Source organism: Mustelus asterias, chromosome 12 (assembly GCF_964213995.1).
Source record: "Mustelus asterias chromosome 12, sMusAst1.hap1.1, whole genome shotgun sequence".
NCBI classification, from domain to species: Eukaryota; Metazoa; Chordata; class Chondrichthyes; order Carcharhiniformes; family Triakidae; genus Mustelus; species Mustelus asterias.
In genome coordinates, this window is record NC_135812.1 from 90,187,071 (window position 1) to 90,211,297 (window position 24,227).

Here is a 24,227-nt window from a genome sequence, read left to right on the forward strand (position 1 = left end):
CACTCAGATAGTCTTAAAAATTCCGCATGGAACTATTCAAAGAAGATCTGGGGAATTCCATCCTGTGCCCAGGACAATATTTATCCCCACCACTAAAATAGATTAGCTGACTGATGTTTGTGGAAGCTTGTGCACAACTTGACTGCCACAGCTTCTGCCTTCAAACAATGACTACACTTCTAAAAATAAAAGCATTTTTTGGGCTGCAGAGTGCTATGGGATGCCCGAAGGTGATTAAAAGGTTCCATTTAAATGCAAATTGCTTCTTTAAAATCTCCCTCTTTCTTTAAGATGAATAAAGGGGGCTTAATGACTCTAGCCAATTTTACCCTTTCCCTCAGGAAACCAAAGCCAAGGCATTTGCGCTGGTCTGTATCCCTGTCAGGTTCACCTCTCTGCTGGAGAACCAGTAAAATTCCAGAATATACATGTCAATCCTTTTCCGCATTTAAAAATCCAAACTTTCCCAACTGATATCATTAGAAATTGATTTGGTGACTAATTAATCACATGCACACATTCCACAGCTGCTCCACACTCAAAGCTTTTCACCAGTTATGTGGAGGAATGGAAAAGGAAGAAAATTATAACAATTAAAAATGGGCACATCATTTAGCGGTGACAATTGTGAAATCTATATATATTGTATATTAATTCCACAAGTAGCCCATAGATAAGCCCTAGACAGATCATTGCATGTTGACATATCTGATCCAAACTGAAAGGTTGCCGAGATAAAGTTGAAGTTTATTAATCACGGGTAGGCTTACATTAACACTGCAATGAAGTTACTGTGAAAACCTCCCTAGTCGCCACACTCCGGCGCCTGTTCGGGTTCACTGAGGGAGAATTTAACATGGCCAATGCACCTAACCAGCACATCTTTCAGAGTGTGGGAGGAAACCGGAGCACCCAGAGGAAACCCACGCAGACACGGGGAGAAGGTGCAAACTCCAAACAGACAGTGACCCAAGCCGGGAATGGAACCCGGGTCCCTGGCACTGTGAGGCAGCAGCGCTAACCTCCGTGCCACCCTCTCTTCTGAAAGGAAAATTAGGGAGCAGCAAAAAGAGTGGTCGACCTCGGTGTAGTTGGATGACGGATGTCACAGATTGGCTGCCGACACGCTACAGTGGATGGCTGAGGGTGGCTGAGGATGGAGACAAGCGTGACATACCTCAACAGCAAAATTCCTGGCAGGAGTAGCTACAAGCAGCAGTCGGTTATAGAAACAAATAGTTTACTCTATGTTTATGTTAGTTGAAAGAAAAACGTGACTAGTAGAGAAAGTGAGCCTTCAATATATCTGTAGTGAGTAGGCTTAGGATTTCAAGGTTCAATTTCTTTCTTTCACTCGTCCTTTTTTAAAAAATATTTTTACTCCATTTTTTATATTCATTCGTGGGATATGGGTGTCACTGGCTGGCCGGCATTTATTGCCCATCCGTAGTTGCCCTTGAGAAGGTGGTGGTGAGCTGCCTTCTTGAAACGCTGCAGTCCACATACTGTGGGTTGACCCACAATTCCATTAGGGAGGGAATTCCAGGATTTTGACCCAGCCACAGTGAAGGAACAGCGATATATTTCCAAGTCAGGACAGTGAGTGGCTTGGAGGGGAACTTGCAGGTGGTGGTGTTTCAATATATCTGCCGCCCTTGTCCTTCTAGATGGAAGTGGTCGTGGGTTTGGAAGATGCTGTCTAAGGATCTTTGGTGAATTGCTGCAGTGCATCTTGTAGATAGTACACACTGCTGTTACTGAGCGTCGGTGGTGGAGGGAGTGGGTGTTTGTGGATGCGGTGTCAATCAAGTGGGCTGCTTTGGTCTGGATGGTGTCAAGCTTCTTGAGTGTGGTTGGAGCTGCACCCATCTAGACAAGTGGGGAGTATTCCATCATGCTCCTGACTTGTGCTTTGTAGATGGTGCTTTGGGGAGTGAGGAACTGAGTTACATGTCGCAGTATTCCTAGCCTCTGACCTGTTCTTATAGCCACTGTGTTTATGTGGCGAGTCCAGTTGAGTTTCTAGTCAATGGTAACCCCAATGATGTTGACAGTGGGGGATTCAGTGATGGTAACACCACTGAATGTCAAGCAGCTGGTTAGAGTGTCTCTTATTGGTAATGGTCATTGCCTGGCATTTGTGTGGCGCGAATGCTACTTGCCACTTGTTAGCCCAAGCCTGGATAATGTCCAGATCTTGTTGCATTTGAACATGGACTGCTTCAGTATCTGAGGAGTCGCGGATGGTGCTGAACATTGTAATCATCAGCAAACATCCCCACTTCTGACCTTATGATGGAGGGAATTTCATTGATGAAGCAGCTGAAGATGGTTGGGCTTGAAACACTACCCTGAGGGACTCCTGCAGAGATGTCCTGGAGCTGACATGACTAACTCTCCACAAATAAAACCATCTTCCTATGTGCCAGGTATGACTCCAACCAGTGGAGTGTTTGCCCCCTGATACCCATTGATTCCAGTTTTGCTAGGTCTCCTTGATGCCACGCTCGACCGAATGCGGCCTTGATATTGAGGACCGTTGCTCTCACCTCATCTCTGGAATTCAGCTCTTTCATCCATGTTTGAACCAAGGCTGTAATGAGGTCAGGAGCTGAGTGATCCTGGCGAAACCCAAACTGGGTGTCACTGAGCAGGTTATTGCTGAACAGGTGCTGTTTGATCACACTGTTGATAACCCCTTCCATCACTTTACTGATGATTGAGAGTAGACTGGGCAGTAATTGGCCAGGTTGGATTTGTCCTGCTTTTTGTGTACAGGACATACCTGGGCAATTTTCCACATTGTCGGGTAGATGCCAGTGTTGTAACTGTACTGGAGGAGCTTGGCTAGGGGAGCGGCAAGTTCTGGAGCACAAGTCTTCAGTACTATTGCCGGAATGTTACCAGGGCCCATTGCCATTGCAGTACCCAGTGCCTCCAACCGTTTATCGATATCATGTGGAGTTTTTAAAGTTACAAAGCCAGTGAGCAGAGTGGACCTGACAAACCCGAATCCATTCTTTGTTTGCCCCAAAGCAGAAATTCAAATTCCAATTGAATCCAATTCATGGTCCCCACCAGAGAGACAAACAAGATCCAAGCTGACAAGATAAGGCATTGCACCCCATCTTGGTCTTGATCCAGTGCTTGGTCTTAGCCAAAAGGCCAAGAAGTGTTTTTTTAACAAAGAAAATGAATGTGAAATTCTGGAGTAACAGCATTGAAGATGAAGACTCTCTTGCTGCATCTGCACTGTTAACCTTGCCCCAGTTTTTTAGTTTCTGGATCTGCATGGGGACTGAAGTTTATTTATGTGAATGCCTGCTTATACCGAAGCACTGGTATTTGGCTCATCCTATGGGGATTTCATAATTACTGTTGATTATCATTGGCAAGAATGCAAACGCTCTACAGTAATGATGGCTGCTGCTAATTTTCCAAGTGTCATTCCACCAGCTACAGCAAGGAACACGCATTGACTAAGACGTCAATTTGAAAATGAGTAAGGGTGGGTTGCAATGATTTGAGTGAAACTGATTTAAATGTTCACACAGCGCCCATCATTTGGCATTTAAAAAACAAATCAGAAGCAAGATCACTAGTTTTAAATAGTCTTATGCTGATGCTTGCTCATAGATATGCTGTGTATTTTGCATATACAGAAATCTGCGATGAGTCATGAAACTATCAGGCTTCATTAGTTCTTGCTGTGAAGCGACACTTTTTGAATTTTAAGTACTTTAACCAACAGGTTAATCTTACAGATAATATTCAATTTAAAAGCGCACAAGAATTATTCACATTTTCACTTTCTATGCAATCCAGTGCTTTACAAGAACCAAACCAGCTACCACCAGTATCAGTTATTGGAAGTCGGGACTCAAAGGATATAATAGTATGTGGTCGCACAATACGTTCCAGAACACTGCAGAAATTGAAAGTGCTGAACATGAAGAAATGTATGACAGGAGAGAGTGAGAGGGAGAATGGTGGAGGAGAGAAGGGAAGAGAGAAAGAGAGTAAAGGGAGAACAGACAGACAGAGAAAGGAGCACAGAGGGAGGAGAGAGAGGAGGGAAGGGGGCAGAGAAAATAAAGAGATTTGATGTGAGGAACAGCTAATGACACTGTGGCTAATTTTGATGTTGTGTACTAGTGTAACACTGGTGATAATGGATGGGCAACCTATCTAAAATGGGCTCTTGTTATCATCCACATAACATAGGTGTACAACGTCATTACTTCCCCAAAGTTTTTAGATATGAAATTGGAACCATCAAGGAAAAAGGATTTTGGGTGAAGAGGGGTGAAAGTCTACTCACCTTGAATTTCCTCACTATCTTTAACATTTACACCATTATGTCGTATTGTTACCATGAGAGAAAAGAACAAGGAAACTTGTGTTTAGTAAATTATGATGTTTTAGGCATTGTTAATATGCTAAAGAGAAGTTTCTTCATTCTTTTTGAAATCTTTGATGCTCCCTGCTCAAGCTTCACAGGACTCACTTGTAGAGGAGCAAGATGGTGTGATGGCTGGGAATTTCCTGTTTTCACAACATTGTTGCACTTGGAGAAGTTAAACTCATATAAAATGGACTAACTGTTGCCCTAGGCCTCTGATTCAGCTGCACGGAAAGATTTTGAGATCTTTTTCTCGATATTTGCTGCCATACTTACCTGGCAAGGATGTGCTCCTCGGTCTTTTGGCTAAGTCAAGAGTGCAATTAAGCCCAAGATGGGGTGCAATGCCTTTTCTTGTCAGCTTAGATCTTGAATGTGTCTCTTGTGAGGACCATGAATTGGATTCAATTTGAATTTAGATTTGGAAAAGCAAGGAGATGTATTCAAGTCTGCCCGGTCCACTCTATGCATTGCTTTTGTAATTTTAATAATGGGAGTAAAAAATTTTTTTAAAAAGTTTGCTGCCTTCACAGGGGTCCTAGCATGGCTAGTGGTGAGAAAGGCCTTCCCTGTCAGATCCTTCCCAGAGTCTCACCCCATCTGCGCATTGCCCTTGAGGTGACTGTGATGGGGAAGAGACTGTTGTCTACCTCCTTGCGGGATGAGGTGGTTTTTGTCGTGGCTCACCCCAAGCTTCTCTGTGACTCTGTACTCTAAGGGCTATTCCCAGGGACACCCACCAAGACACCTGCCCCCTGGCACAGCTCCCTAGGAACCGGCAATTCCAGGGTGCCCTGCCCTTCACCAGAAATGTGAAATTGTGTCATTGAAATATTGAAAGTAGGTATTTTTGGATTTTGTCTCCACTTGCCCCAGAACTGGGAAGTTGATGGCTACCCATGTATTTGGTGACATTGATTTGTTTGGGAAAGAAGCAGAATTTCACCCATTGCCACTAAATCTCCTCAGTTTGGCTTAGTCACCCTGAGTCAGGTCATATTTTACATGATCTTGAATCAAGTATGCTAATGGAATGAAATATGGGCGGCTTCGTTGGCGACCTTCTTTTGATCATTCACTAAACATTTTAATTGTGTCCTTTTGAAGCAAGTCTTTCTGGTGAGTTTAGTTTCATAATTAAGTAGAGTTATATTGATAATATAAAAAAAAGCCACTCACTAACAGACACTAGCTTATTTACATTTGGTACAATTTTGCTTATTTATTTCCTTATTTTCTACTATTTGCATGAACTCATTCTGTGTTGTTTCATTTGGCAGAGTAGGGCCTATTAGCACTGCAGACAAGATAATCCCTTCTACAGGAAATACTTGATCATATGTTTAGATGCTCGGAAAGATTAGCCTGGTTATGACAATGTTTGTGATTTGGCTGGAAACAGCCTGTTCTCAAATAGTCACAAGCTGATTGGGAACAAATTTTGGACCACCAACTAAATAGATTATGGAATTTTGTAAGGACAGAAAATAAGATGAATAAAATGTTTCAAAGCTACATATTTTACAAATAGTATATGCAACAAAAGATAAAGGCCGGGATTCTCCCAGAAAAATTCTAAATGTCGAATTTGCATGAAAACTGGAGTAAATCGTGCTAGTTTTTTTAGCAGAGTTTTCAAAATGAATCTCCCACCCTCTGTGCACTGCAGAGGTCGCTAGCATGAATCACCCCAGAGGTCCAGGGGCGGGGCCTATTCCCGCTGAAGAGGCTGAAATCAGCGCGCTGAGCGGGCCACTGCGCATGTGCGGATCTCTGGGAGACCACTAAACAAGTCCTTCCAGCATTGAGATCACTGGTCTCAACCCCCCACAGACATTGCTGGCCTCTCACCCCCACCCGTTCCCATGGACATTGCTGGCCTCCCCATCCCCCACTGACCCAGACATCAGTGGCATCACTCCTCCACCGATCCCGACTACTGAGTGGAAATGGGACACCCCACCGATCGTCCCCATTAGGCCCCGCCCCCTTGGCACTGACCAATGAGCAGTGCCAAGGTGCCCCCTGAGCATTGGCATTTTGCCCCTTGGGCAGTGCCAAGGTGCCAATGCCCAGGAGGCACCCGCGCGTAGCTGACAGCACCAGGAATCCAGCGCTGGGAGACGCACTCAGGGCTTGACTCACAGTGCGAGTCCCGCGGATTGGGCGCCGCTCAAATCTCCCGGCTCACTGTGCTAAAAAATCAGTGCCACTGGATGGACGAATTGCCCCTAAAGTGAATTATAACAGGAAAAAAAGTAAAAGTTTAAGTTGAGTATTGCTGAGTAGAAAGACTTGCTGTCAAAGCTTTTCATCTTAGTCTTTGGGACAATTCGCACGAATACCAAATTGTAAAGGGAACAACAATTTATGCTGCATTGGAAGAGAGTACTGAATGGTTGATTCTCATTGGTAGAAATATTGCTATGGAGATTGCCCCATTAACTAACAACTGACAATTAATTACCAAACTTTGTTTAAATTCAAACCCTGGGGAATGACCCAGGGAACAGTTGTCCCTTAAGCTTCTGTTTAGTTGAAAAAGGTGCAGTGTGTGTACGTGCCCCTATTGTCTGCAAAGGAAAGGGCCCTATATGTGAATATATGTAGTTTCCAGCATGTGAAGGTCAGCTGCACTGAAGGCCTTATTGAATTGTCCTGATGAGTGCAAGATGAAAAACTTCAACAGATTGTCTCTTTTGTCAGCAATACCCAAGTTCTGTAGTACCAAATGACTATTAAATTGAACTGATAATTAAATTAAACCTAATAAAAGTAAGAGTAAAAGACAGGGATGAACAAATGAAAGCTCTTATTTTTGTGTAAAATGGTTACATTTCATATTGATTGGTATTAATATTACTGTTATATAGCTTCCAGATAGTCAAGTTGATGGAAATTGCTGTAGTGTTATCTATGGCTCAGTTGGTACAGTTGGTGGCACACTTGCCTGAGTCAGAAAGTGCGGGTGGGAGGATTGGGGGACAATTGCTGTCTCACCCTCGGCACTTGAGCAGCAAATCCAGGCTGATACCTCAATACAGCACTGAGGGAGCACTGCACTATTAACGGTGCTGTCGTTTGGATTAGAAGTGAAACCACGCCCTGCTTCCCCACTCGGAGTACGTGGCATTATTTCAAAGCGAAACAAGATGCTTCTTCCCAGCGTTCTGACTCTATATACAATGTCTCAACCAACATCAAAGGAAAACAAAGGATCAGATCATTGTCACATCACTGTTTGTGGGATCTTTACATATGCAAATTGGTTGCTGCATTTGCCAAATTTCAACAGTGACTACACATCAGTGACTACACTTCAAGCATATTTCATTGACTGTGAAATGTTGCGGAATATCCTGAGATCATTAAAAGGTGCCACATAAATGCAATTTCTTTCTTTGTAATAATAATTGTGTGATCAGAATGATGCTGTGTTGCTGAAAACTTAACAACATGTAGACAGCCCAGAATTTGCCAGGAAATTTTCTGTGGTTGGTTTTATGGGATTTCTGGCAAATAACAAGTTAAATTATCACTGATGATAAAGGACCATGTGGATTATGAAGGGCACCTTCCTTACAAATCAATACTCTTCCGTCAGGAAAAAGATACAAATGCCACGTACCAACTGACTCAAGAACAGCTTCTTCCCTGCTGCCATCAGACTTTTGAATGGACCCTACCTTAACTCGATCTTTCTCTACATCCTAGCTATGACTGTAACATTACATTCTGCACCCTCTCCTTTACTTCTCTATGAACTGTATGGTTTGTCTGTATAGCACGAAAGAAACAATACTTTTCACTGTACTAATACATATGACAATAATAAATCAAAATCAACATGTTAGATCTGAGAATGGTATGTAGTTAAAACAGTTCCTTACATATCGTAGAATCCCTGTGCAGAAGGAGGCCATTCAGCCCATTGAGTCTGCACTGACCACAATCCCACCCAGACCCTATCCCCATAACCCCATGCATTTACCCTAGCTAGTCCCCCTGACACGAGGGCCAATTTATCATGGCCAATCCATGTGTTGGTGTTGTTAAACTTCTTACAATCCATCTAACCCACACATCTTTGGACTGTGGGAGGAAACACCCGGAAGCACTCGGAAGAAACCCCACGCAAACACGCTGAGAATGTGCAAACTCCGCACCAACAGTGACCCAAGCCGGGAATTGAACCCGGGTCCCTGGCGCTGTGAGGCAGCAGTTGAAAAAGCATTTTTAGCTGTCCACACATGATGCATGTTTTATGATATAGAAATATTGTTCAGACGCACTGTAATGTTTTTTGTTTAAGGTGTTTATAATGAAACATAGTAGAGGTTTTCATAAATTATGTTCTTCTCTTAAAGGTGTGCAATACTTGTTCTCACATGCATTTTAAGTACTGTAATTAATTGACGGGAAGGTAATTGAACTTGTCATAACTCGACAATAATGTATTAATAATTGGGACCTTTACCTAAAAATTACAGTCAGCATAAAGACATTTTTTTTTAAACAAAGCAGCAGTAAATTCAAGAATGCACATTTCAAAATAGCTCTACGCACCCATCCATGGCTGTACAATGTGATCTCTGTATACTTAAAATGCACAAACACAATGAATACTGTTAAAATCAGCATAGCCACTAACTAACATTGGAAACAAACTATATTTTTGTCTTCTGCATCAAACCTGCCACTTGTTCTTTGCATTCATGTAATTTGACTGTTAAAGCTGAGGCTGTATTTCTTGTGGTGGAAATGGCTCACTTTCCGGGAATGTCATTCGGAGTACACAGCACAATAGGAACCATTCAGTGCTCACCTGTTACTCAGCCTGTCTGAGAATATGAGCAAGCACAGGGCTGCAAGGGATGTAGAGTGGCACAAACAGTTTGGCTCATATCCCTCCATACCCATCTTACCCATGTAACTGCCTAAACACTTTTTAAAAGACAAAATTGTACCCGCCTCTACTACTACCTCTAGCAGCTTGTTCCAGACACTCACCACCCTCTGTGTGAAAAAGTTGCCCCTCTGAACATTTTTGTATCTCTCCCCTCTCACACTAAATCTGTGCCCTCTAGTTTTAGACTCCCCTACCTTTGGGAAAATATATTGACTATCACTCCTTGCTCCCATTGGCAATAACATTGCTGGTTTCTGAGTGTCAGTGAGAGGCTATTGAAATAAAGTGTCAAGTATCCCCTTAGCTTAGTCATGAGGCAGCCCCGTGCCTGATACAACCATTAAGGTGACTAACTAATCTGTGCCATTCTCTGGCCTATCTTTTGTCATTTGAGGGGACGTGGGGGCTGGATAAGCTTAATGCGGCAATGCCCAGATGCAACAAACTTATTGGTGTCCAATGTATCTATACTCCTGCAGTGTATTCCCCATTGATCAGGGAACAGAGTTCTGAGCAGTTAGAGCACTGACGTCCTGCATCACCAACATATTGAAACCAGTCAGAGATTATTGTCATTTGAGTCCAAGCTCTTATAACTATAGGCCAAGCGTCAATGGAAGGTATGTTGCCCAGGCTTAGGTTCTCTGTCGCTGGCAACTCCATAGTGGAGATAGCATGCAATAAATTGTGTGGACTCCAGTTCTGTTGAACATTCACGCAGGTGCCGGTAGTAACCTTTACACTCTTGCTTTCACCTCCTACAGGCTGTTTAGCCACTCCACTCGTGAAACAGAATATGGTGCCCAGATAGTAGCCTTATTTTAAAACCTGAAAGTTGTTGAGGTTGAAACTGTCTGTACTCTCCAGCTGAAAAGAGCCTTTTCGAGCTGGACCTGTACATTATTCTCTTCTCCACAGTGACAACGGACAGGTACTGAAAAGCCCAATTCAGGAACATCTTGCACATACACAGCAAGGGCCAAAATCGACTGACCCTGCCAGCTGGGCCCAGTGGAAAGGCTGCAAACTCTCACCTTTTGTGTCATAAAGGGCCATAAAATTTTGTTTGATGACTTTGGCAAACGCAAAGGCTACATAAACATTGATTCAAAACCTATAGTAAGCACAAAGAGTTTATTCCTCTTGGTTTAGTCTTAATTTAAGGATTTGTATTCCTTGAAGAATGGGTGACTGAATAAATTTCTGTTAAGCTCTTGCTCAAGGTAATTATGTAGCAACTTATTCAATATTCCACAGGTGCAAAATGGCAATTTTACTCCATGTCAGAGCTGTATTAATGAGGTTAAAGAGTGGGAAGATTTGAAGGTGTCATCATAGCACTGACAGAAGTGAATTCTACAAGTGCAGGAGCAAATATTGTTTATGTTGTTGCCCCTGGGAAACCTCAGCCAAAAAAATTCCTTAGTGCGATATTAAATCTTTTAGTTACTCTTCTTTCAAAAACCCCCTATGAGGGCTTTAATTTTGTTTTTATTTTCCCAGCTATTATTTAGTCAGAATTTCACCTTTAAAGAAAGTACCTTTCTACCAATGTTAATACTTTGCAGCTAGAAATCTGTCAACACATTGGGGTTGCTGGTCCTATTAATTGCATTTAGTTTCATTTATTTATTAGTGTCACAAGTAGGCTTACATTAACACCGCAATGAAGTTACAGTGAAAATCCCCTAGTTGCCACACTCCGGCGCCTGTTCAGGTACACTGAGGGAGAATTTAGCATGGCCAATGCACCTAACCAGCACGTCTTTTGCACTGTGGGAGGAAACCAGAGCACCCAGAGGAAACCCACGCAGACACGGGGAGAACATGCAAACTCCGCACAGACAGTGACCCAAGCTGGGAATCGAACCCGGGTCCCTGGCGCTGTGAAGCTGCAGTGCTAACCACTGTGCCACCGTTAATCTCCAATTCATAATTACTGATCTTTGATACAATTTTGTTTACTTGGCCAAGTGAAACCAGTGCTTAAAATAAAGAAAACAAAAAAAAAGGAAAGCAAGTTTTTAATTTTAATGCAACTGTTGTCTCACTAAGCGGTTCACTAATTTTAACTTGTTTTCTGTTTTGTGTTCTATACAAAGGAAAAGAGCACGGGCCGGGGAGTTAACAGGTACACATTACAGCTCCAAAGTTTACCTGGCTTCTAACTGGCTGAAGTTTCACTTAGCCATTGATCGCTATGCACTGTACCCGCGATCAGACCCCTTTCTCAATCGTCTGCTTGAAGACCTGGCTGTCCTTGACATCAGTGAAGCTGGTAAGGAATCTCACAGTTCCCCTACAAATAGACAAAAGCATCTTTGGCTACAGTGGTATTGCATTGACACAAACCCACGTGATGGCCTCCTGGGATTTGCACCCCAGTGCATTGGGTGCTCGGGAAATTCTCAGGCTGTTCAGCCTGGCTGGTCTGCACCATTTCTGTTCCATATGAGCCTCCTCCCACTCTGCACAAGGTTGCTAAGTTACATTGCCAGTTTAAAAGTGAGACTGTAAACTTCAGTTTTGGGAAACACAGGACAAATCTTTTTGTTGTTGCAGTTTTGACTGCAGCTCAGTTTTTGACAGGTTTTGTGACATTCCCCTCCCTCTGACCCCCAGTGGAGTGGCTGCGCTGACATTCCCTCTGACTCCCAGCATGGGCAGCTCTTCTACAGCACTGAGCACTGCAAAAAATAAACCCTACAAGAGCCAGGTCTGCTCAACCACTGCCCTCTCAAATGATGTTAACAGTCAAAATCTTTACGCTAGACAGTCCTAAAGCACTTTCCATCCTGAACATCCTTTCATATCATTATTCATTGGGTGTGTGCTTAAACTGCAAGGGGAAAATTCCAATTTCACCAGCTGTTTGTGACTCACAATTTTGAGGCACAGTGGACGAAGGAAGGGGACTTGTAAGGAAAATCACACGATGAGCTTATCACAAGGGTTTCTGGTGAATTCGATGGGAATTATATAATATGTAAGGTGTGCAGTCCTGACTTTTAGCTCGAAGCAGTAAAGGTTAGTCATAATGAGGCTTTGTTTGAATTATTTCCTAATCTATAACACTTAATATTCCTTGTTTCCACATTTAAAGCAAATCACCATCCAGGGAATATTAAATCATGTTTTAAATAGCAATAAAAGTGCTGAAAATGTCAAAGGCGTGTTTTTTTTTTGTGGATTAATCCCAGCTCATTCAGACATCAGCAGCACTCGGTGCTGATCTAGAATGTGTGATGGTAGTCTCAGGGGGACACTGGAAATGAATAGTGACTCCATGATTATGTAAGTATTGTGCTACTTACATAATCCCATGGCACAGTGGTTAGCGCTGCTGCCTCACAGCGTCAGAGACCCGGGTTCAATTCCAGCCTTGGGTCACTGTCTGTGTGGAGTTTGCACATTCTCCTCGTGTCTGCGTGGGTTTCCTCCGGGTGCTCCGGTTTCCTCCCACAGTCCAAAGATGTGTGGGTTATTTGGATTGGTCATGCTAAATTGACTCATAGCGTCAGAGGGATTAGCGGGGTAAATACATGGGGTTAAAGAGATTAGGGCCTGTGGGGGATTGTTGTCGGTTCAGGCTCGGTGGGCTGAAATACCTCCTTCTGCACTGTCGGGATTCTATGATCTAGATGTGACATTTGGAATGCTCGTACACTGGTAAAAAGTAATTACTATTGTTGGAGTACCGGAAATGATCAATTGTTCGATGCATATAGACCTAAAATGAAGGTTTGAACTGAGTTCAGCCAAAACTATTCACAAGCTAAAGCAGAGGGGAGGGAGTCTTATGGGGCAGTGGGTAGCACCTCTACCACTGGGCCAGAAGCTCTGGGTTCACGATCCACTTCAGCACTTGATGGCCATGGAAGGTGCATTCATAACGTGGCTAATTATCAGCCTGTAAATCCTTCCAATGTGCAGTTGGTAAGTGTGGGAGTTTCCTGGTCAGCTGTACTGCAGAAGGCAACAGCAAGCTGCAATACTCTGCCAAACATAATCATGGACCCAGCCACTGGAAGCCTGTGGTCGCCAACACCCTCTTAAGGCATGATACCTGCTGGAGGAGGAGGAATGAACCAAAGACCACATCAATTCCAGGCTTACCAATGTAGGCAGTTTGATATGAAAAGTTCTGAATAACTTTCAAAGTGTGTTGGTACTTTTGCATTGGCAAATAAATTGATCAGTTCATTCATTACTCCAGGTACTGTTCATTCAGATTTTAAACTGCTTATTGCTCAATGTGTAAAAGCAGCAGATTTTCAGAGGGTGAACTAAATGGATGTTTTATGTCGAGAAGAGAAACTGGAGTTGGGGGGGACAATCTCCCAAAAAAGTCCGAAGTGCTGAATAGATGGGAAAAGTGGTGTAAATCATGATTGTATTTTCAGTGGGAGTTCAGATTCGAATCTCCCACACTCTGTGCAATGCAGAGGTCACAATCATGCATGCGCAGTGGCCCCGAACTGTCTGCCTGCACGTTGCTGGCCAGCCTGAGACCCTCGCAGTGCTGCCCCTCCACCGCCCCCCCCACTCACCCACAGCCCATTCACACCCCCCAGGAGCATTCATGGGCCAGCCCCAACCTCCCCCCGCCCCCTCCCCAGCAGTGATGGTTCCCCCCCATCCCCCCACCCTGGCAGACCACCCGCCCCAATCGTTGGCCTCTCTCCAGCCCCGAACGATCCCAATGGCAGAGTGGCAGCGGGACCCCCATCCCAACCGATTGCCCCTAGGCTCTGCCCCCTTGGCACTGCCCCATGCCCGATGGGCAGTGTCAAGGTGCCCCCTGGGCATGGGCACTTTGCCCCTAGGGCAATGCCAGGTGGCACAGGCTGGCACTGCCAGGGTGCCCATATCCAGAGAGCACCACCACCCCACCACTCGACCCCCTGGGGGGCCCTGATTGCCCCCCTCCTTCACTCCAGTCGGGTCTCTCCCTAGTTCCCCAAAAGTGGGGAGTTAATCTGAACCACGCTGGAGTGAAACTGACTGGGGTGGGAGATGCTATGGGGCCCGGAGACTTCACTCTCGGACCCGATAATGACATTCAAATAACATTAAAATAAGATTAAAATGACTTATCTGCTGGTCCCGCTGGTTTCCAGCGTGGTCCCGACCGGGCCAGATATCCGGCGCTCAGAGATGCGCACACATCGGGAACGCATGCACAAATCCCGCGAATCGGCCCAAACGCGATTCTCCCGGCCCGAGGCGCTAAAAAATTAGCACGTCGGAATGGGAGAATCGTCCCCTGGGTTGCACAAAGGTTTGCAAATATTGCCCTGTAACTTCTAGGATTGGACATAAAGTGAATTGAACCTTTTCTCTCTAGGGGTTCTACATGAAATACGGAGGAGTTGAAGGGTTAATGAATTATACTAGGTTATTAAAGGTTAGTGCCAACAACATACAGGGATCAACAGTCAGATGTGAAGACTAGTAGTGGCAGCTGTGCAAAGCCAGTTGTTTTTTCCCTTTTTCAGACTATTTTTTTCATTGGGAACAGAGGTTGCTTTCACTGAATATTTTACCAAGCTGCCGCAGATTAGATTCGTTTTATCCAAAAGATTTCATACCTAAAAAATAAAACTTAAAAAAAGTTATTGAGTGCTTTAATATATTCTTAGGTTGTCCATTTCAAAGAAAAACTTTTGAAAACCAACGTCTACAGTCACACTCCTCGCTGGCAGCACCTTGATCATGCAGCTTGTTGGAGAATCTAACCCGTGTAACCAAGAGCTCCACTCAAGTGGATTGCAGATGGGAGTGCCTGCTTACTTGAAACATTTAAATAAGCTCTGCTTACGTTTAGGAAGTGCCCAGGAGGTCAAGCTGACTCACTGAACACTTTTGAAACTTGGTTTTGCACAGCGCTGGAGTTCCTCGGTGTCAGATCGCCTCCGTGACGATTCTGACATTTGCTGTGTTATGGAAACAGATTCCAGTTGTACCCTGAAGTTGCACTGTCGCTTTTCATAGAATCATAGAATCCCTACAGTACAAAAAGAGGCCATTCGAGTCCGTACTGACCGCAATCCCACCCAGGCCATATTCCCATAACCCGACACATTTACCCTGCTAATCCCCCTGACACTAGGGTCAATTTTGCATGGCCAGTCAACCTAACCCACATATCTTTGGACTGTGGGAGGAAACCCACACAGACATGGGGAGAACATGCAAACTCCACACAGACAGTGACCTGAGGCCGGAATTGAACCCGGGTCCCTGGCACTGTGAGGCAGCAGTGCTAACCACTGTGTCACCGTGCTGCCCCAAATGATCCTTCCAAAGTATAAACTACTTCATAGAGATCCAAAATGACACACTAACTGCTTCTTAAATTATTCATCTTTAATCTTTGCAATTATGTTATGAATAAAATGTCATTTTATATATTTTATAGATTACACATATGACGCGAAGGCTTTGAATGGGCGATGCAACTGTAAAGAAGGTACGAGAAACATTTAACCTTCTCTATCCTGAACAGTTATTTGATTCCCAGCAAAAGGATCACGGTGCAGCCTCATATCCAGGTTTAGCAGAAGGCCCAGAAGCATCAAACTTAATCTTGATTAATAAATATATTCTACACATCCATGAACAAAATGAAGCAAATAGTTTCAAACTTTAAAACCAGCTGATGTTAACTGATTTTTCTTTTGGAATTTTGGGTCTTTTTGGCCCTTTTAAGTCATTTTAATTTGTGCAGTGCCTGCACTATTTGAGCTGGTTTAAAGTAAACTTTCTTTCTGCTCTTGCTGCAGGAAAGAGATACATGAGTCAACAGAAATGAGAAAAATAAAAGCAACTTGATTTTTGTGTTACTTGCGGCTAAGGCTCGCTGTTACTGTTAGCACATCAGCAACTTTTTCACAGTCATGGTTAGGAACAAGGAAATCTGCTGACAAGTTGTTCAGCACGCTCCTTGTTATGGAAGGATATTTGTTTTAAGCATCTAACCCTGTCACCCTTGTTCACTGCCCGGCATGTCTGATTGCATTGAAATCTGTTTAACATTAGACAGTCGTACTAATGACTCGTATAAATATACACTACTTTCTACACCTACACAAGCATGATTTCTTTTCATGGCAGCAGGACACAAACACTGTTTGAAGCTGATAAAGTGGTGCTTGTGTCTAAGGTAAGTAGAGAAGTGGGCCTTGTGCCCAAATGTGTGCCCATTAGATATTTGATTTGACATTAGGCAGACAGGTAAAAATTGGAGCCAAAACTGCAGATACAGACTCTGTGTAATCCCAAAGAATTGGGGGAGTTAGGTATATAAATACGCTGTTGTAAACAAAGTTTAGATGGCCTAATGGTATTATTGCTAGACTATTAATCCAGAAACTCGGCTAATGCTCTGGAGACCTGGGTTTGAATCCAGACATGGCAGAATTTGAGTTCAATAAAAAATATTTGGAATTAAGATGATCATGAAACCATTGCTGATGGTCATAAAAACCCATCTGGTTCACTAATGTCCTTTAGGGAAGGAAATCTGCCGTCCTTACCTAGTCTGGCCTACATAAGGCACAGCAATGTGGTTGACTCTCAACTGCCCTCAGGCAATTAGGGATGGGCAATAAATGCTGGCCAGCCAGCGACGCCCATGTCCTACAAATGAAGTTAATAAAATAATCAGTAGAAAGCTCACAGCAGGTCTGTATCTTATAGAACTATTGAGCCCAGGTGTGCTATTTTTCTCTGACTCAACAAGAAGTCTCACCAATCTGCAGAAAGCTTGCTTCCTATGTGGGGAATAGTTTAAAAGTCAAGCTAAACATTTATCGCACTGTGACATGAAATTTAGGAATATTGACGAAGCTATTTGTTAAACAGCTGCTTCGAAGATGTATCTATTTCATAGGATCTTAGAATGGTTACGATGCGGGAGGCTGTTGTGTCCGTCCTGGCTTTTTGCAACGGCAATTCATCGAGTGCCATTCCCTTGCCTTTTCCCCCCATAGCCCTTGGAGTAAAGAGGAATATCTGAAACACTCCACCCTAGTCATCCTGGACTAAAAGGTCAGAATGGCAAAGGTCAAGTTAGCAGAACTACTGTGACATGTGCTAATTTTCAGATCAGTAAACAGCTCAGCTGCCAATTTAGTCGGGTTATTCTTATCCTCCAAGATTGCACCGCCACCAACATAAAATAAAAGCAAGACCATGTGTTTAATAACTTTCTGCCATTTCTAAGGTTGTAAAGAACTGATAACATGATCCAGGCTATACGCACCAGAATTGCAAGTCCAGAGGTGCTTCACACATCTGTCCCAAAGTGAGCATTCTTACCGCATTATGCAAGATTGGTTCATTATATTTATAGTTGGTTCACAGGACGCTACTGGCTTCTCGGGCACAATGATGTCCTTAGACCTCTGATAATATGGCATATTCCTCATTACGTGATTGACCCCAATTCTGTACAGTAATGGTGGGGAGTTAATGTTAGAACTGAACTCCCCAGTTTGGCATTCTTGCCACCTCAATCTGGTATTGGTGTGCAGATAGGACAGTAAGTGACAGGTGTATAAGGTTCTACAGTTGATGAATAGGAAGCATGAGCTTATCCAGCATTGACGTCACACCCTGAAATCAAAGGTCATGACATGGGTTGCGGCATCTACGTGTAAACTGGGGTTTTGCATGGCGCCAATGGTGGTTTTTGTTGAATCTGAAACGCACAAGCAAAGCCGCACTTATGTTAATTGTTTGGAACTTTCTGCATCATTCTGCGGAAGGCAGCATTTTTCCCTGAACCATGAGAATTACAGCTTATAACTAAATAATGAGAGATATGGGCAAAAGATGTGGATTTCCCACTTAAAGCTACGAGGATGTGTTCAGTCTGCCCCTCATTATAAAACCCAAAGTGGTTTCTCTGTTCTAAAGCCACCACAACTTAGCTCTCAAGTTTTTTATACTGTGTTTGTCTTGGATAATGAGTGGTTTTGTATTCGTTGGAATTTAGAAGGCTGAGGGGGGATCTTATAGAGACCTATAAGATAATGAAGGGGCTGGATAGGGTAGAGATGGAGAGATTCTTTCCACTTAGAAAGGAAACTAGAACTAGAGGGCACAGCCTCAAAATAAAGGGGGGTCAGTTTAGGACAGAGTTGAGGAGGAACTTCTTCTCTCAGAGGGTGGTGAATCTCTGGAATTCTCTGCCCACTGAAGTGGTGGAGGCTACCTCGTTGAATATGTTTAAATCACAGATAGATAGATTCCTGATCGGTAAGGGAATTAGGGGTTATGGGGATCAGGTGGGTAAGTGGAACTGATCCACTTCAGATCAGCCATGATCTTATTGAATGGCGGGGCAGGCTCGAGGGGCTAGATGGCCTACTCCTGCTCCTATTTCTTATGTTCTTATATATCTGGGGGCAGAATTCAAATGAAGATAACATATACTATATGGAACACTATTTTATCTGTTTATAACCTTCAATCTTCTTGTTTTTTTTCTCTCTTGCAAGTTGTGAAACCAAGTGGAGTCCATCTGAAACTACTTCTAAAATTTAAGAACTTTGGAAAAGCCATGTTCAAGCCTATGAAGTAAGTTAGTTCACCAGCACCCACATTTCACCTCACTGCAAATTAAACACCCGGCCGCACTCACCTCTGGAAAATCCCGCCCGAGGTCAACAGACTTTTACATGGTTCGCCCCTCACCCGCTCCCATTCCCGTGGCAGGTGGAACGGGAAGATTTGCCCCCCACCCCCATATCTCTACCATATGGAAGTGAATCATCACATTTTGTATTTATTTTATCACAGTTGCAAACATACAAATGAGAAAGGATATTTATTTATTTATTAGTGTCACAAGTAGGCTTATATTAACACTGCAATGAAGTTACTGTGAAAATCCCCTAGTCACCACACTCCGGCACCTGTTCGAGTACACTGAGAGAGAATTTAGCATGGCCAATGCACCTAACCAGCACGTCTTTCAGACTGTGGGAGGAAACCAGAGCACCCGGAGGAAACCCACACAGACACAGGGAGAACGTGCAGAACCCTCACAGGCAACGACCGAAGCTGGGAATTGAAGCCATGTCCTGGCACTGCGAGGCAGCAGTGCTAACCACTGTGCCACCTAGCACAAGTAAGATATTGAGCCTGTCCTGTAATGTCTACATGCTTAAACCAAACCCCAAAGATGCTGCTGAGAGATGAGTGTTAAATTCATACCGTGAGATGAATCATTCTACTTTTAGTTCCTGGGGTTTGTTTTATTGAAAATAATCAGTTTTTTTAAAAAACGCTCACCAATTTTGTCTCCTCCCCACTATTCGTAAAGGCACTATCTTCTACTGTGAACTGGGGTGGCAGAGTGGTGCGGTGGTTAACACACAGCGCCAGGCACCGGGGTTCAATTCCAGCCTGTGTGGAGTTTGCACATTCTCCCCGTGTCTGCGTGGGTTTCCTCCGGCTGCTCTGGTTTCCTCCCAGACTCGAAAGATGTACCAGGTTAGGTGAACTGACCATGCTAAATTGTCCCTTAGTGTCAGGGGATTAGCAGGGTAAATAGGTGGGGTTACTGGGATGGGACCTGGGTGCGATTGTGGTCGGTGCAGGCTCAATGGGCTGAATGGCCTCTTTCTGCACTGTAGGGATTCTATGAATGAGACTAAATGTGCTGAGCATACTCAATGACATCACTCATTTGGCTATCATTCCATTGCTAAGTCTTCGCATTAAATACAAACAAGGAGCAGGAGGTGGCCATTCAGCCCCTCGAGCCTGCTTTTAAAGTAAAGCTTTTAAAGTTTATTTATTAGTCATAAGTAAGGCTTATATTAACACTGCAATGAAGTTACTGTGAAATTCCCCTAGCTCTGCCATTTAGTAAGATTATGACTGAATAGTAATCTCAAGTCTTCATCCTACCTACCCCCGATCACCCATTGGGGTAGGTAGAATCTATCTACCTTTGCCTTAAAAATATTAATGGAATTAGCTTCCGCCACCTTCTCAGGAAGAGAGTTCCAAAGACTCACTACCCTCTGAGATAACAAATTTCACCTCATCTCCATTTCAAATGGGCGACCCCTTATTTTTAAATACTGACCCCCAGTTCTGGATTCTCCCACAGCAGGAAATATCCTCTCCACAACCACCTTGTCAAGACCTTTCAGGATCTTGAAGATTTCAATCAAGTCGCCTCTTACTCTTATAAACTCCAACAGATACAAGCCGAGCCTGTCCAGAGGGCTGAATGGCCCACTCCTGTTCCTATTTTCTATGGTTTTATGTTACTACATCTCTCATGACCTATCCCTTACCCTAATTTGCCAATTTAATTTAGCCAGCTCCGCTTTCATGCCCTGATAATTCTCCTCATTTAAGTCTAAAAACATAGGGCAGGATTTTATGGCCTCGCTCATCCTGAAACCTTAAAATCCCACCCATTGTCAACGGACTGTTCCATTGTCCGCCTCTCGCCCACTCCAATTCCCATGACAGGCATGGTAAAATTCTGGCCATAGCTTCAGACCCACTCCTCTCTCCCTCAAACTGAATGTAAAACTCAATCATATGATGGTCACGACTACCTAGGGGCGCCTTCACTGTCTGATCATTAATTACTCCCATCTCACTGCACAATACCAGGTCAAGTTTTGCCTGCTCTCTGACCGCAGAACATGCTGTTAAAAGGAACTATCTCAAAAACATTCAATGAACACCTCATTTGGGTTCCCTCTGTCCATCCAACCTGTCCAGTCTATATATAAATTAAAATCTATCACGATTACTGCTGTGCTTTTCTGACAAGTTCTAATTATTTCTTCCCTTATGCTCCACCCTACTATGTGGTTACTGTTAAGGGGTCTGTACATGACTCCCACAAGTTACTTCTTGCCTTTCCATTTTTCATCTCTACCTAAGCCGTTTCCACATCCTGGTTTCCTGAATTTACCATCATTAACTAACAGAGCCTCTTGCCTGCACACACACACACCCACCCCACACCTCTTCCTCACTCCCTGTCCTTCCTAAATATCCTGTATCCTTCAATATTCAGGTCTGCAGCCGTAATCACGATCAAATAGCACTCATTTATTTCTATGTGCGCTTTCAGTTCGTTTGTTTTGTTTTGAATGCTATGTGCATTCAGTACAAAGCTTTTAGCTTTATCTTTTTATTCCTTTAATAGCGTCTAGTCTCATCTGTTGATTTACTGTTAAATTTGTACTCTCTATCCCTTCCTGTCATGATCTGTTTTTCATCTCCCAGAATAGTATCTTTATCTTTTGCTCTTTCTCTGCTCTTTCATTGACCACATCTTCCCAAATTTGGTCCCTTGCCCCCATTATTTTGTTTAAAACATTTCTGTTTCTCTACTTGTGCAGCTCACAAGAACACGACTCCCCGCATGGTTCAGGCATAGACTGTCCCTAAGGTACAGCCCCCATCTTCCCCAGTATTGGTGCCAGTGCCCCATGAACTGGAACCCACTTCTCCCACACCGGTCTTTGAGCCACGCATTCATCTCCCTAATTTGATTTTTCCTATGCCAATTTGCATGTGACTCAGGTAATAATCCAGAGATTATGACCTTTGAGGTTCTGCTTCTTAATTTGGTGCCGTCTTCTTTGTCCTGCCAACGGAATTGGTACCTACATAAACCATGACGACTGGGTCCTCCTCCTCCCACTGCAAGTTCCTCTCCAGCCCAAACAATGTCCCGAGCCCTGGCACTGGATAGGCAACACGCTGAACTCACACTTTTTGCTGCAAAGAATGGTGTCAGTCCTGCTGACTGTACTATCCCCTATTTCCACTATATTCCTTTTTGCGGCCCCCCCCCCCAAATTTGAATGGCTTTCTGTCAGACTATTTGACCACTCAGGTCATCACAACTGACCCTGGTCTTGACCTCGCCCAGCAACTACTGACACGCATGCACTCCAGCCATTACTACTGAATATCTATCAGGAATTGGAAGCCTTGTTCATCTCCCCTCCCTGAGACAGCCTCAATGACGCTGATTGAACCCTCTGAATGGCCACCTCCATTGAGGTCAGCTAATGTGGCCCCAATTGGATATTGAACATGGGACGATCCCAGCTGGTATAGCTCAGCTTTTCATTGAATGAACCCACCCCGTGCCATCAGAAAACACAACCAGTATCTAATGTCCTTTAGGAATGGAGCCATGCCATTCAATTGGTCTGGCTAATAACGTAAGGCCAGACCTCCAGGAATGTGGTTGGCTCTTAATGGCCTAGTGAGCTTCTCAGCTGTTGTCAAGATGGGGGCTCATCACCATTGTCAAGGGTAAATAAGGATGTGCAATAAATGCTGACCTTCCAGCAATACCCATATCCCATAAGGGAATTTAAAAAGGAGCTAATTATGGGAGGAGTTATCTCATTTTGCTGTTTGTTGCAAAACTATAAAGAACATGATTATAATTTTTCTACAAATAGCAAATGAGGAGAATCCTTTACTCATTATATCAAAGGCATTTAACTTAATTACACACTCTATCTTCAAACACATTGGAGACCGTTTGATTCATTTGAGAGTACAATCATATGTCTCGAACCAGTCAATGTTGAGAGAGATTTCTGCGTAACAGTCTGAACGGAACAGTTTTAAAAAGTTCAAGGTCAAGCAACAAAAGGAAATGTGGCTCACTGGCAGCATCGGGCTTTGACTCTCTATAGCAGAGATCAGAGGTAACCGGCTATCTGAAAGGATGTGACTTCCAGCCTCATCCTGCAGCCTGACCTGTCAATCTTCAGTTCTGGAATAAAGGAATCCATGATTCCACTGCCACACATGGAGAGCTTATGGCTTTGCCCACAAATCCAACTGAAGTTAGATTAATACCTTACTTCCTCTTTAATTGGAAACTGTTACTGGTCAAATTTCCAAGCCTGAGATCCTGGTGCAGCTTTGACAGAAGCACCCCAAGCAATGGCATAAATAAATGTAAATGCTGAAATTTCCTGCTGAAATGAAAGTGGAGATCACCAGAATGCCCTGTGGAAATTCTACCCTCATGCGAACATTTATATTAAAATTTTGAAGCCATCAGGGCAGGCTGTGTTCTATTCACAGGCAAAAGTCAAACTGAAGCTGGATCACATGACATACTTCTCTTCCAGTGATGTCATGCAGCAATCCCTTAAAAGCATATACAACATCCCCCTTTCTTTTTAATGATACTTTCTCCCCCCTTCCAAAGAAATATAACTGTTTACAGTCAATTATTACGGTTTTTAAATAGTAATCTGTTGGTGCAGACCTTGTGGAAGTAACCAATCATAGAAACCCTACAGCACAGAAAGAGGCCTTTTGGCCCATCGAGTCTGCACCGGCCACAATCCCACCCAGGCCCTATCCCCATATCCCTATATATTTACCCACTAATCCCTCTAACCTACGCATCTCAGGACACTAAGGGCAATTTTAGCATGGCCAATCAACCTAACCCGCACATCTTTGGACTGTGGGAGGAAACCGGGGCACCCGGAGGAAACCCACGCAGACACGAGGAGAATGTGCAAACTCCACACAGGCAGTGACCCAAGCCGGGAATTGAACCCAGGTCCCTGGAGCTGTGAAGCAGCAGTGCTAATATATCTGAAGGTGTCTATAATTGCTCAGTGATCTGTGGAGGCTGTCATTCTTGAGTATTTTCTCCAGTTTCATTTGGGATCTTGTCCTAGATGCAATAGGACAGGACAGCAGTTGAAGGGCTGGACTGGTCCTCATCATTGCGCCTTTGTGTGTAATGACTTCACAGGATCTTGGTTCTCTTCCTGTGGGGGAGCACTCCAGCGGTCACGGGCATTCAGCCTCTGATCTTCGGGTAAGCGTACTCCAAGGCGGCCTTCACGACACACGACAGCGCAGAGTCACTGAGCAAAA

The 24,227-nt window shown here is 43.8% G+C and overlaps 1 protein-coding gene across 2 annotated transcripts in view; it reads left to right on the forward strand.

Moving 5' to 3' along the window:
- Positions 1-24,227, forward strand: part of fam20a (FAM20A golgi associated secretory pathway pseudokinase) — a 68,286-nt gene that overhangs the window by 16,917 nt on the left and 27,142 nt on the right. For both annotated transcript variants that reach the window (XM_078225607.1, XM_078225606.1), the window contains 3 exons: positions 11,414-11,589; positions 15,733-15,783; positions 18,818-18,896. In XM_078225607.1, coding sequence (XP_078081733.1) covers positions 11,414-11,589; positions 15,733-15,783; positions 18,818-18,896 — 306 coding nt within the window. The remainder of the gene's footprint in view (positions 1-11,413; positions 11,590-15,732; positions 15,784-18,817; positions 18,897-24,227) is intronic.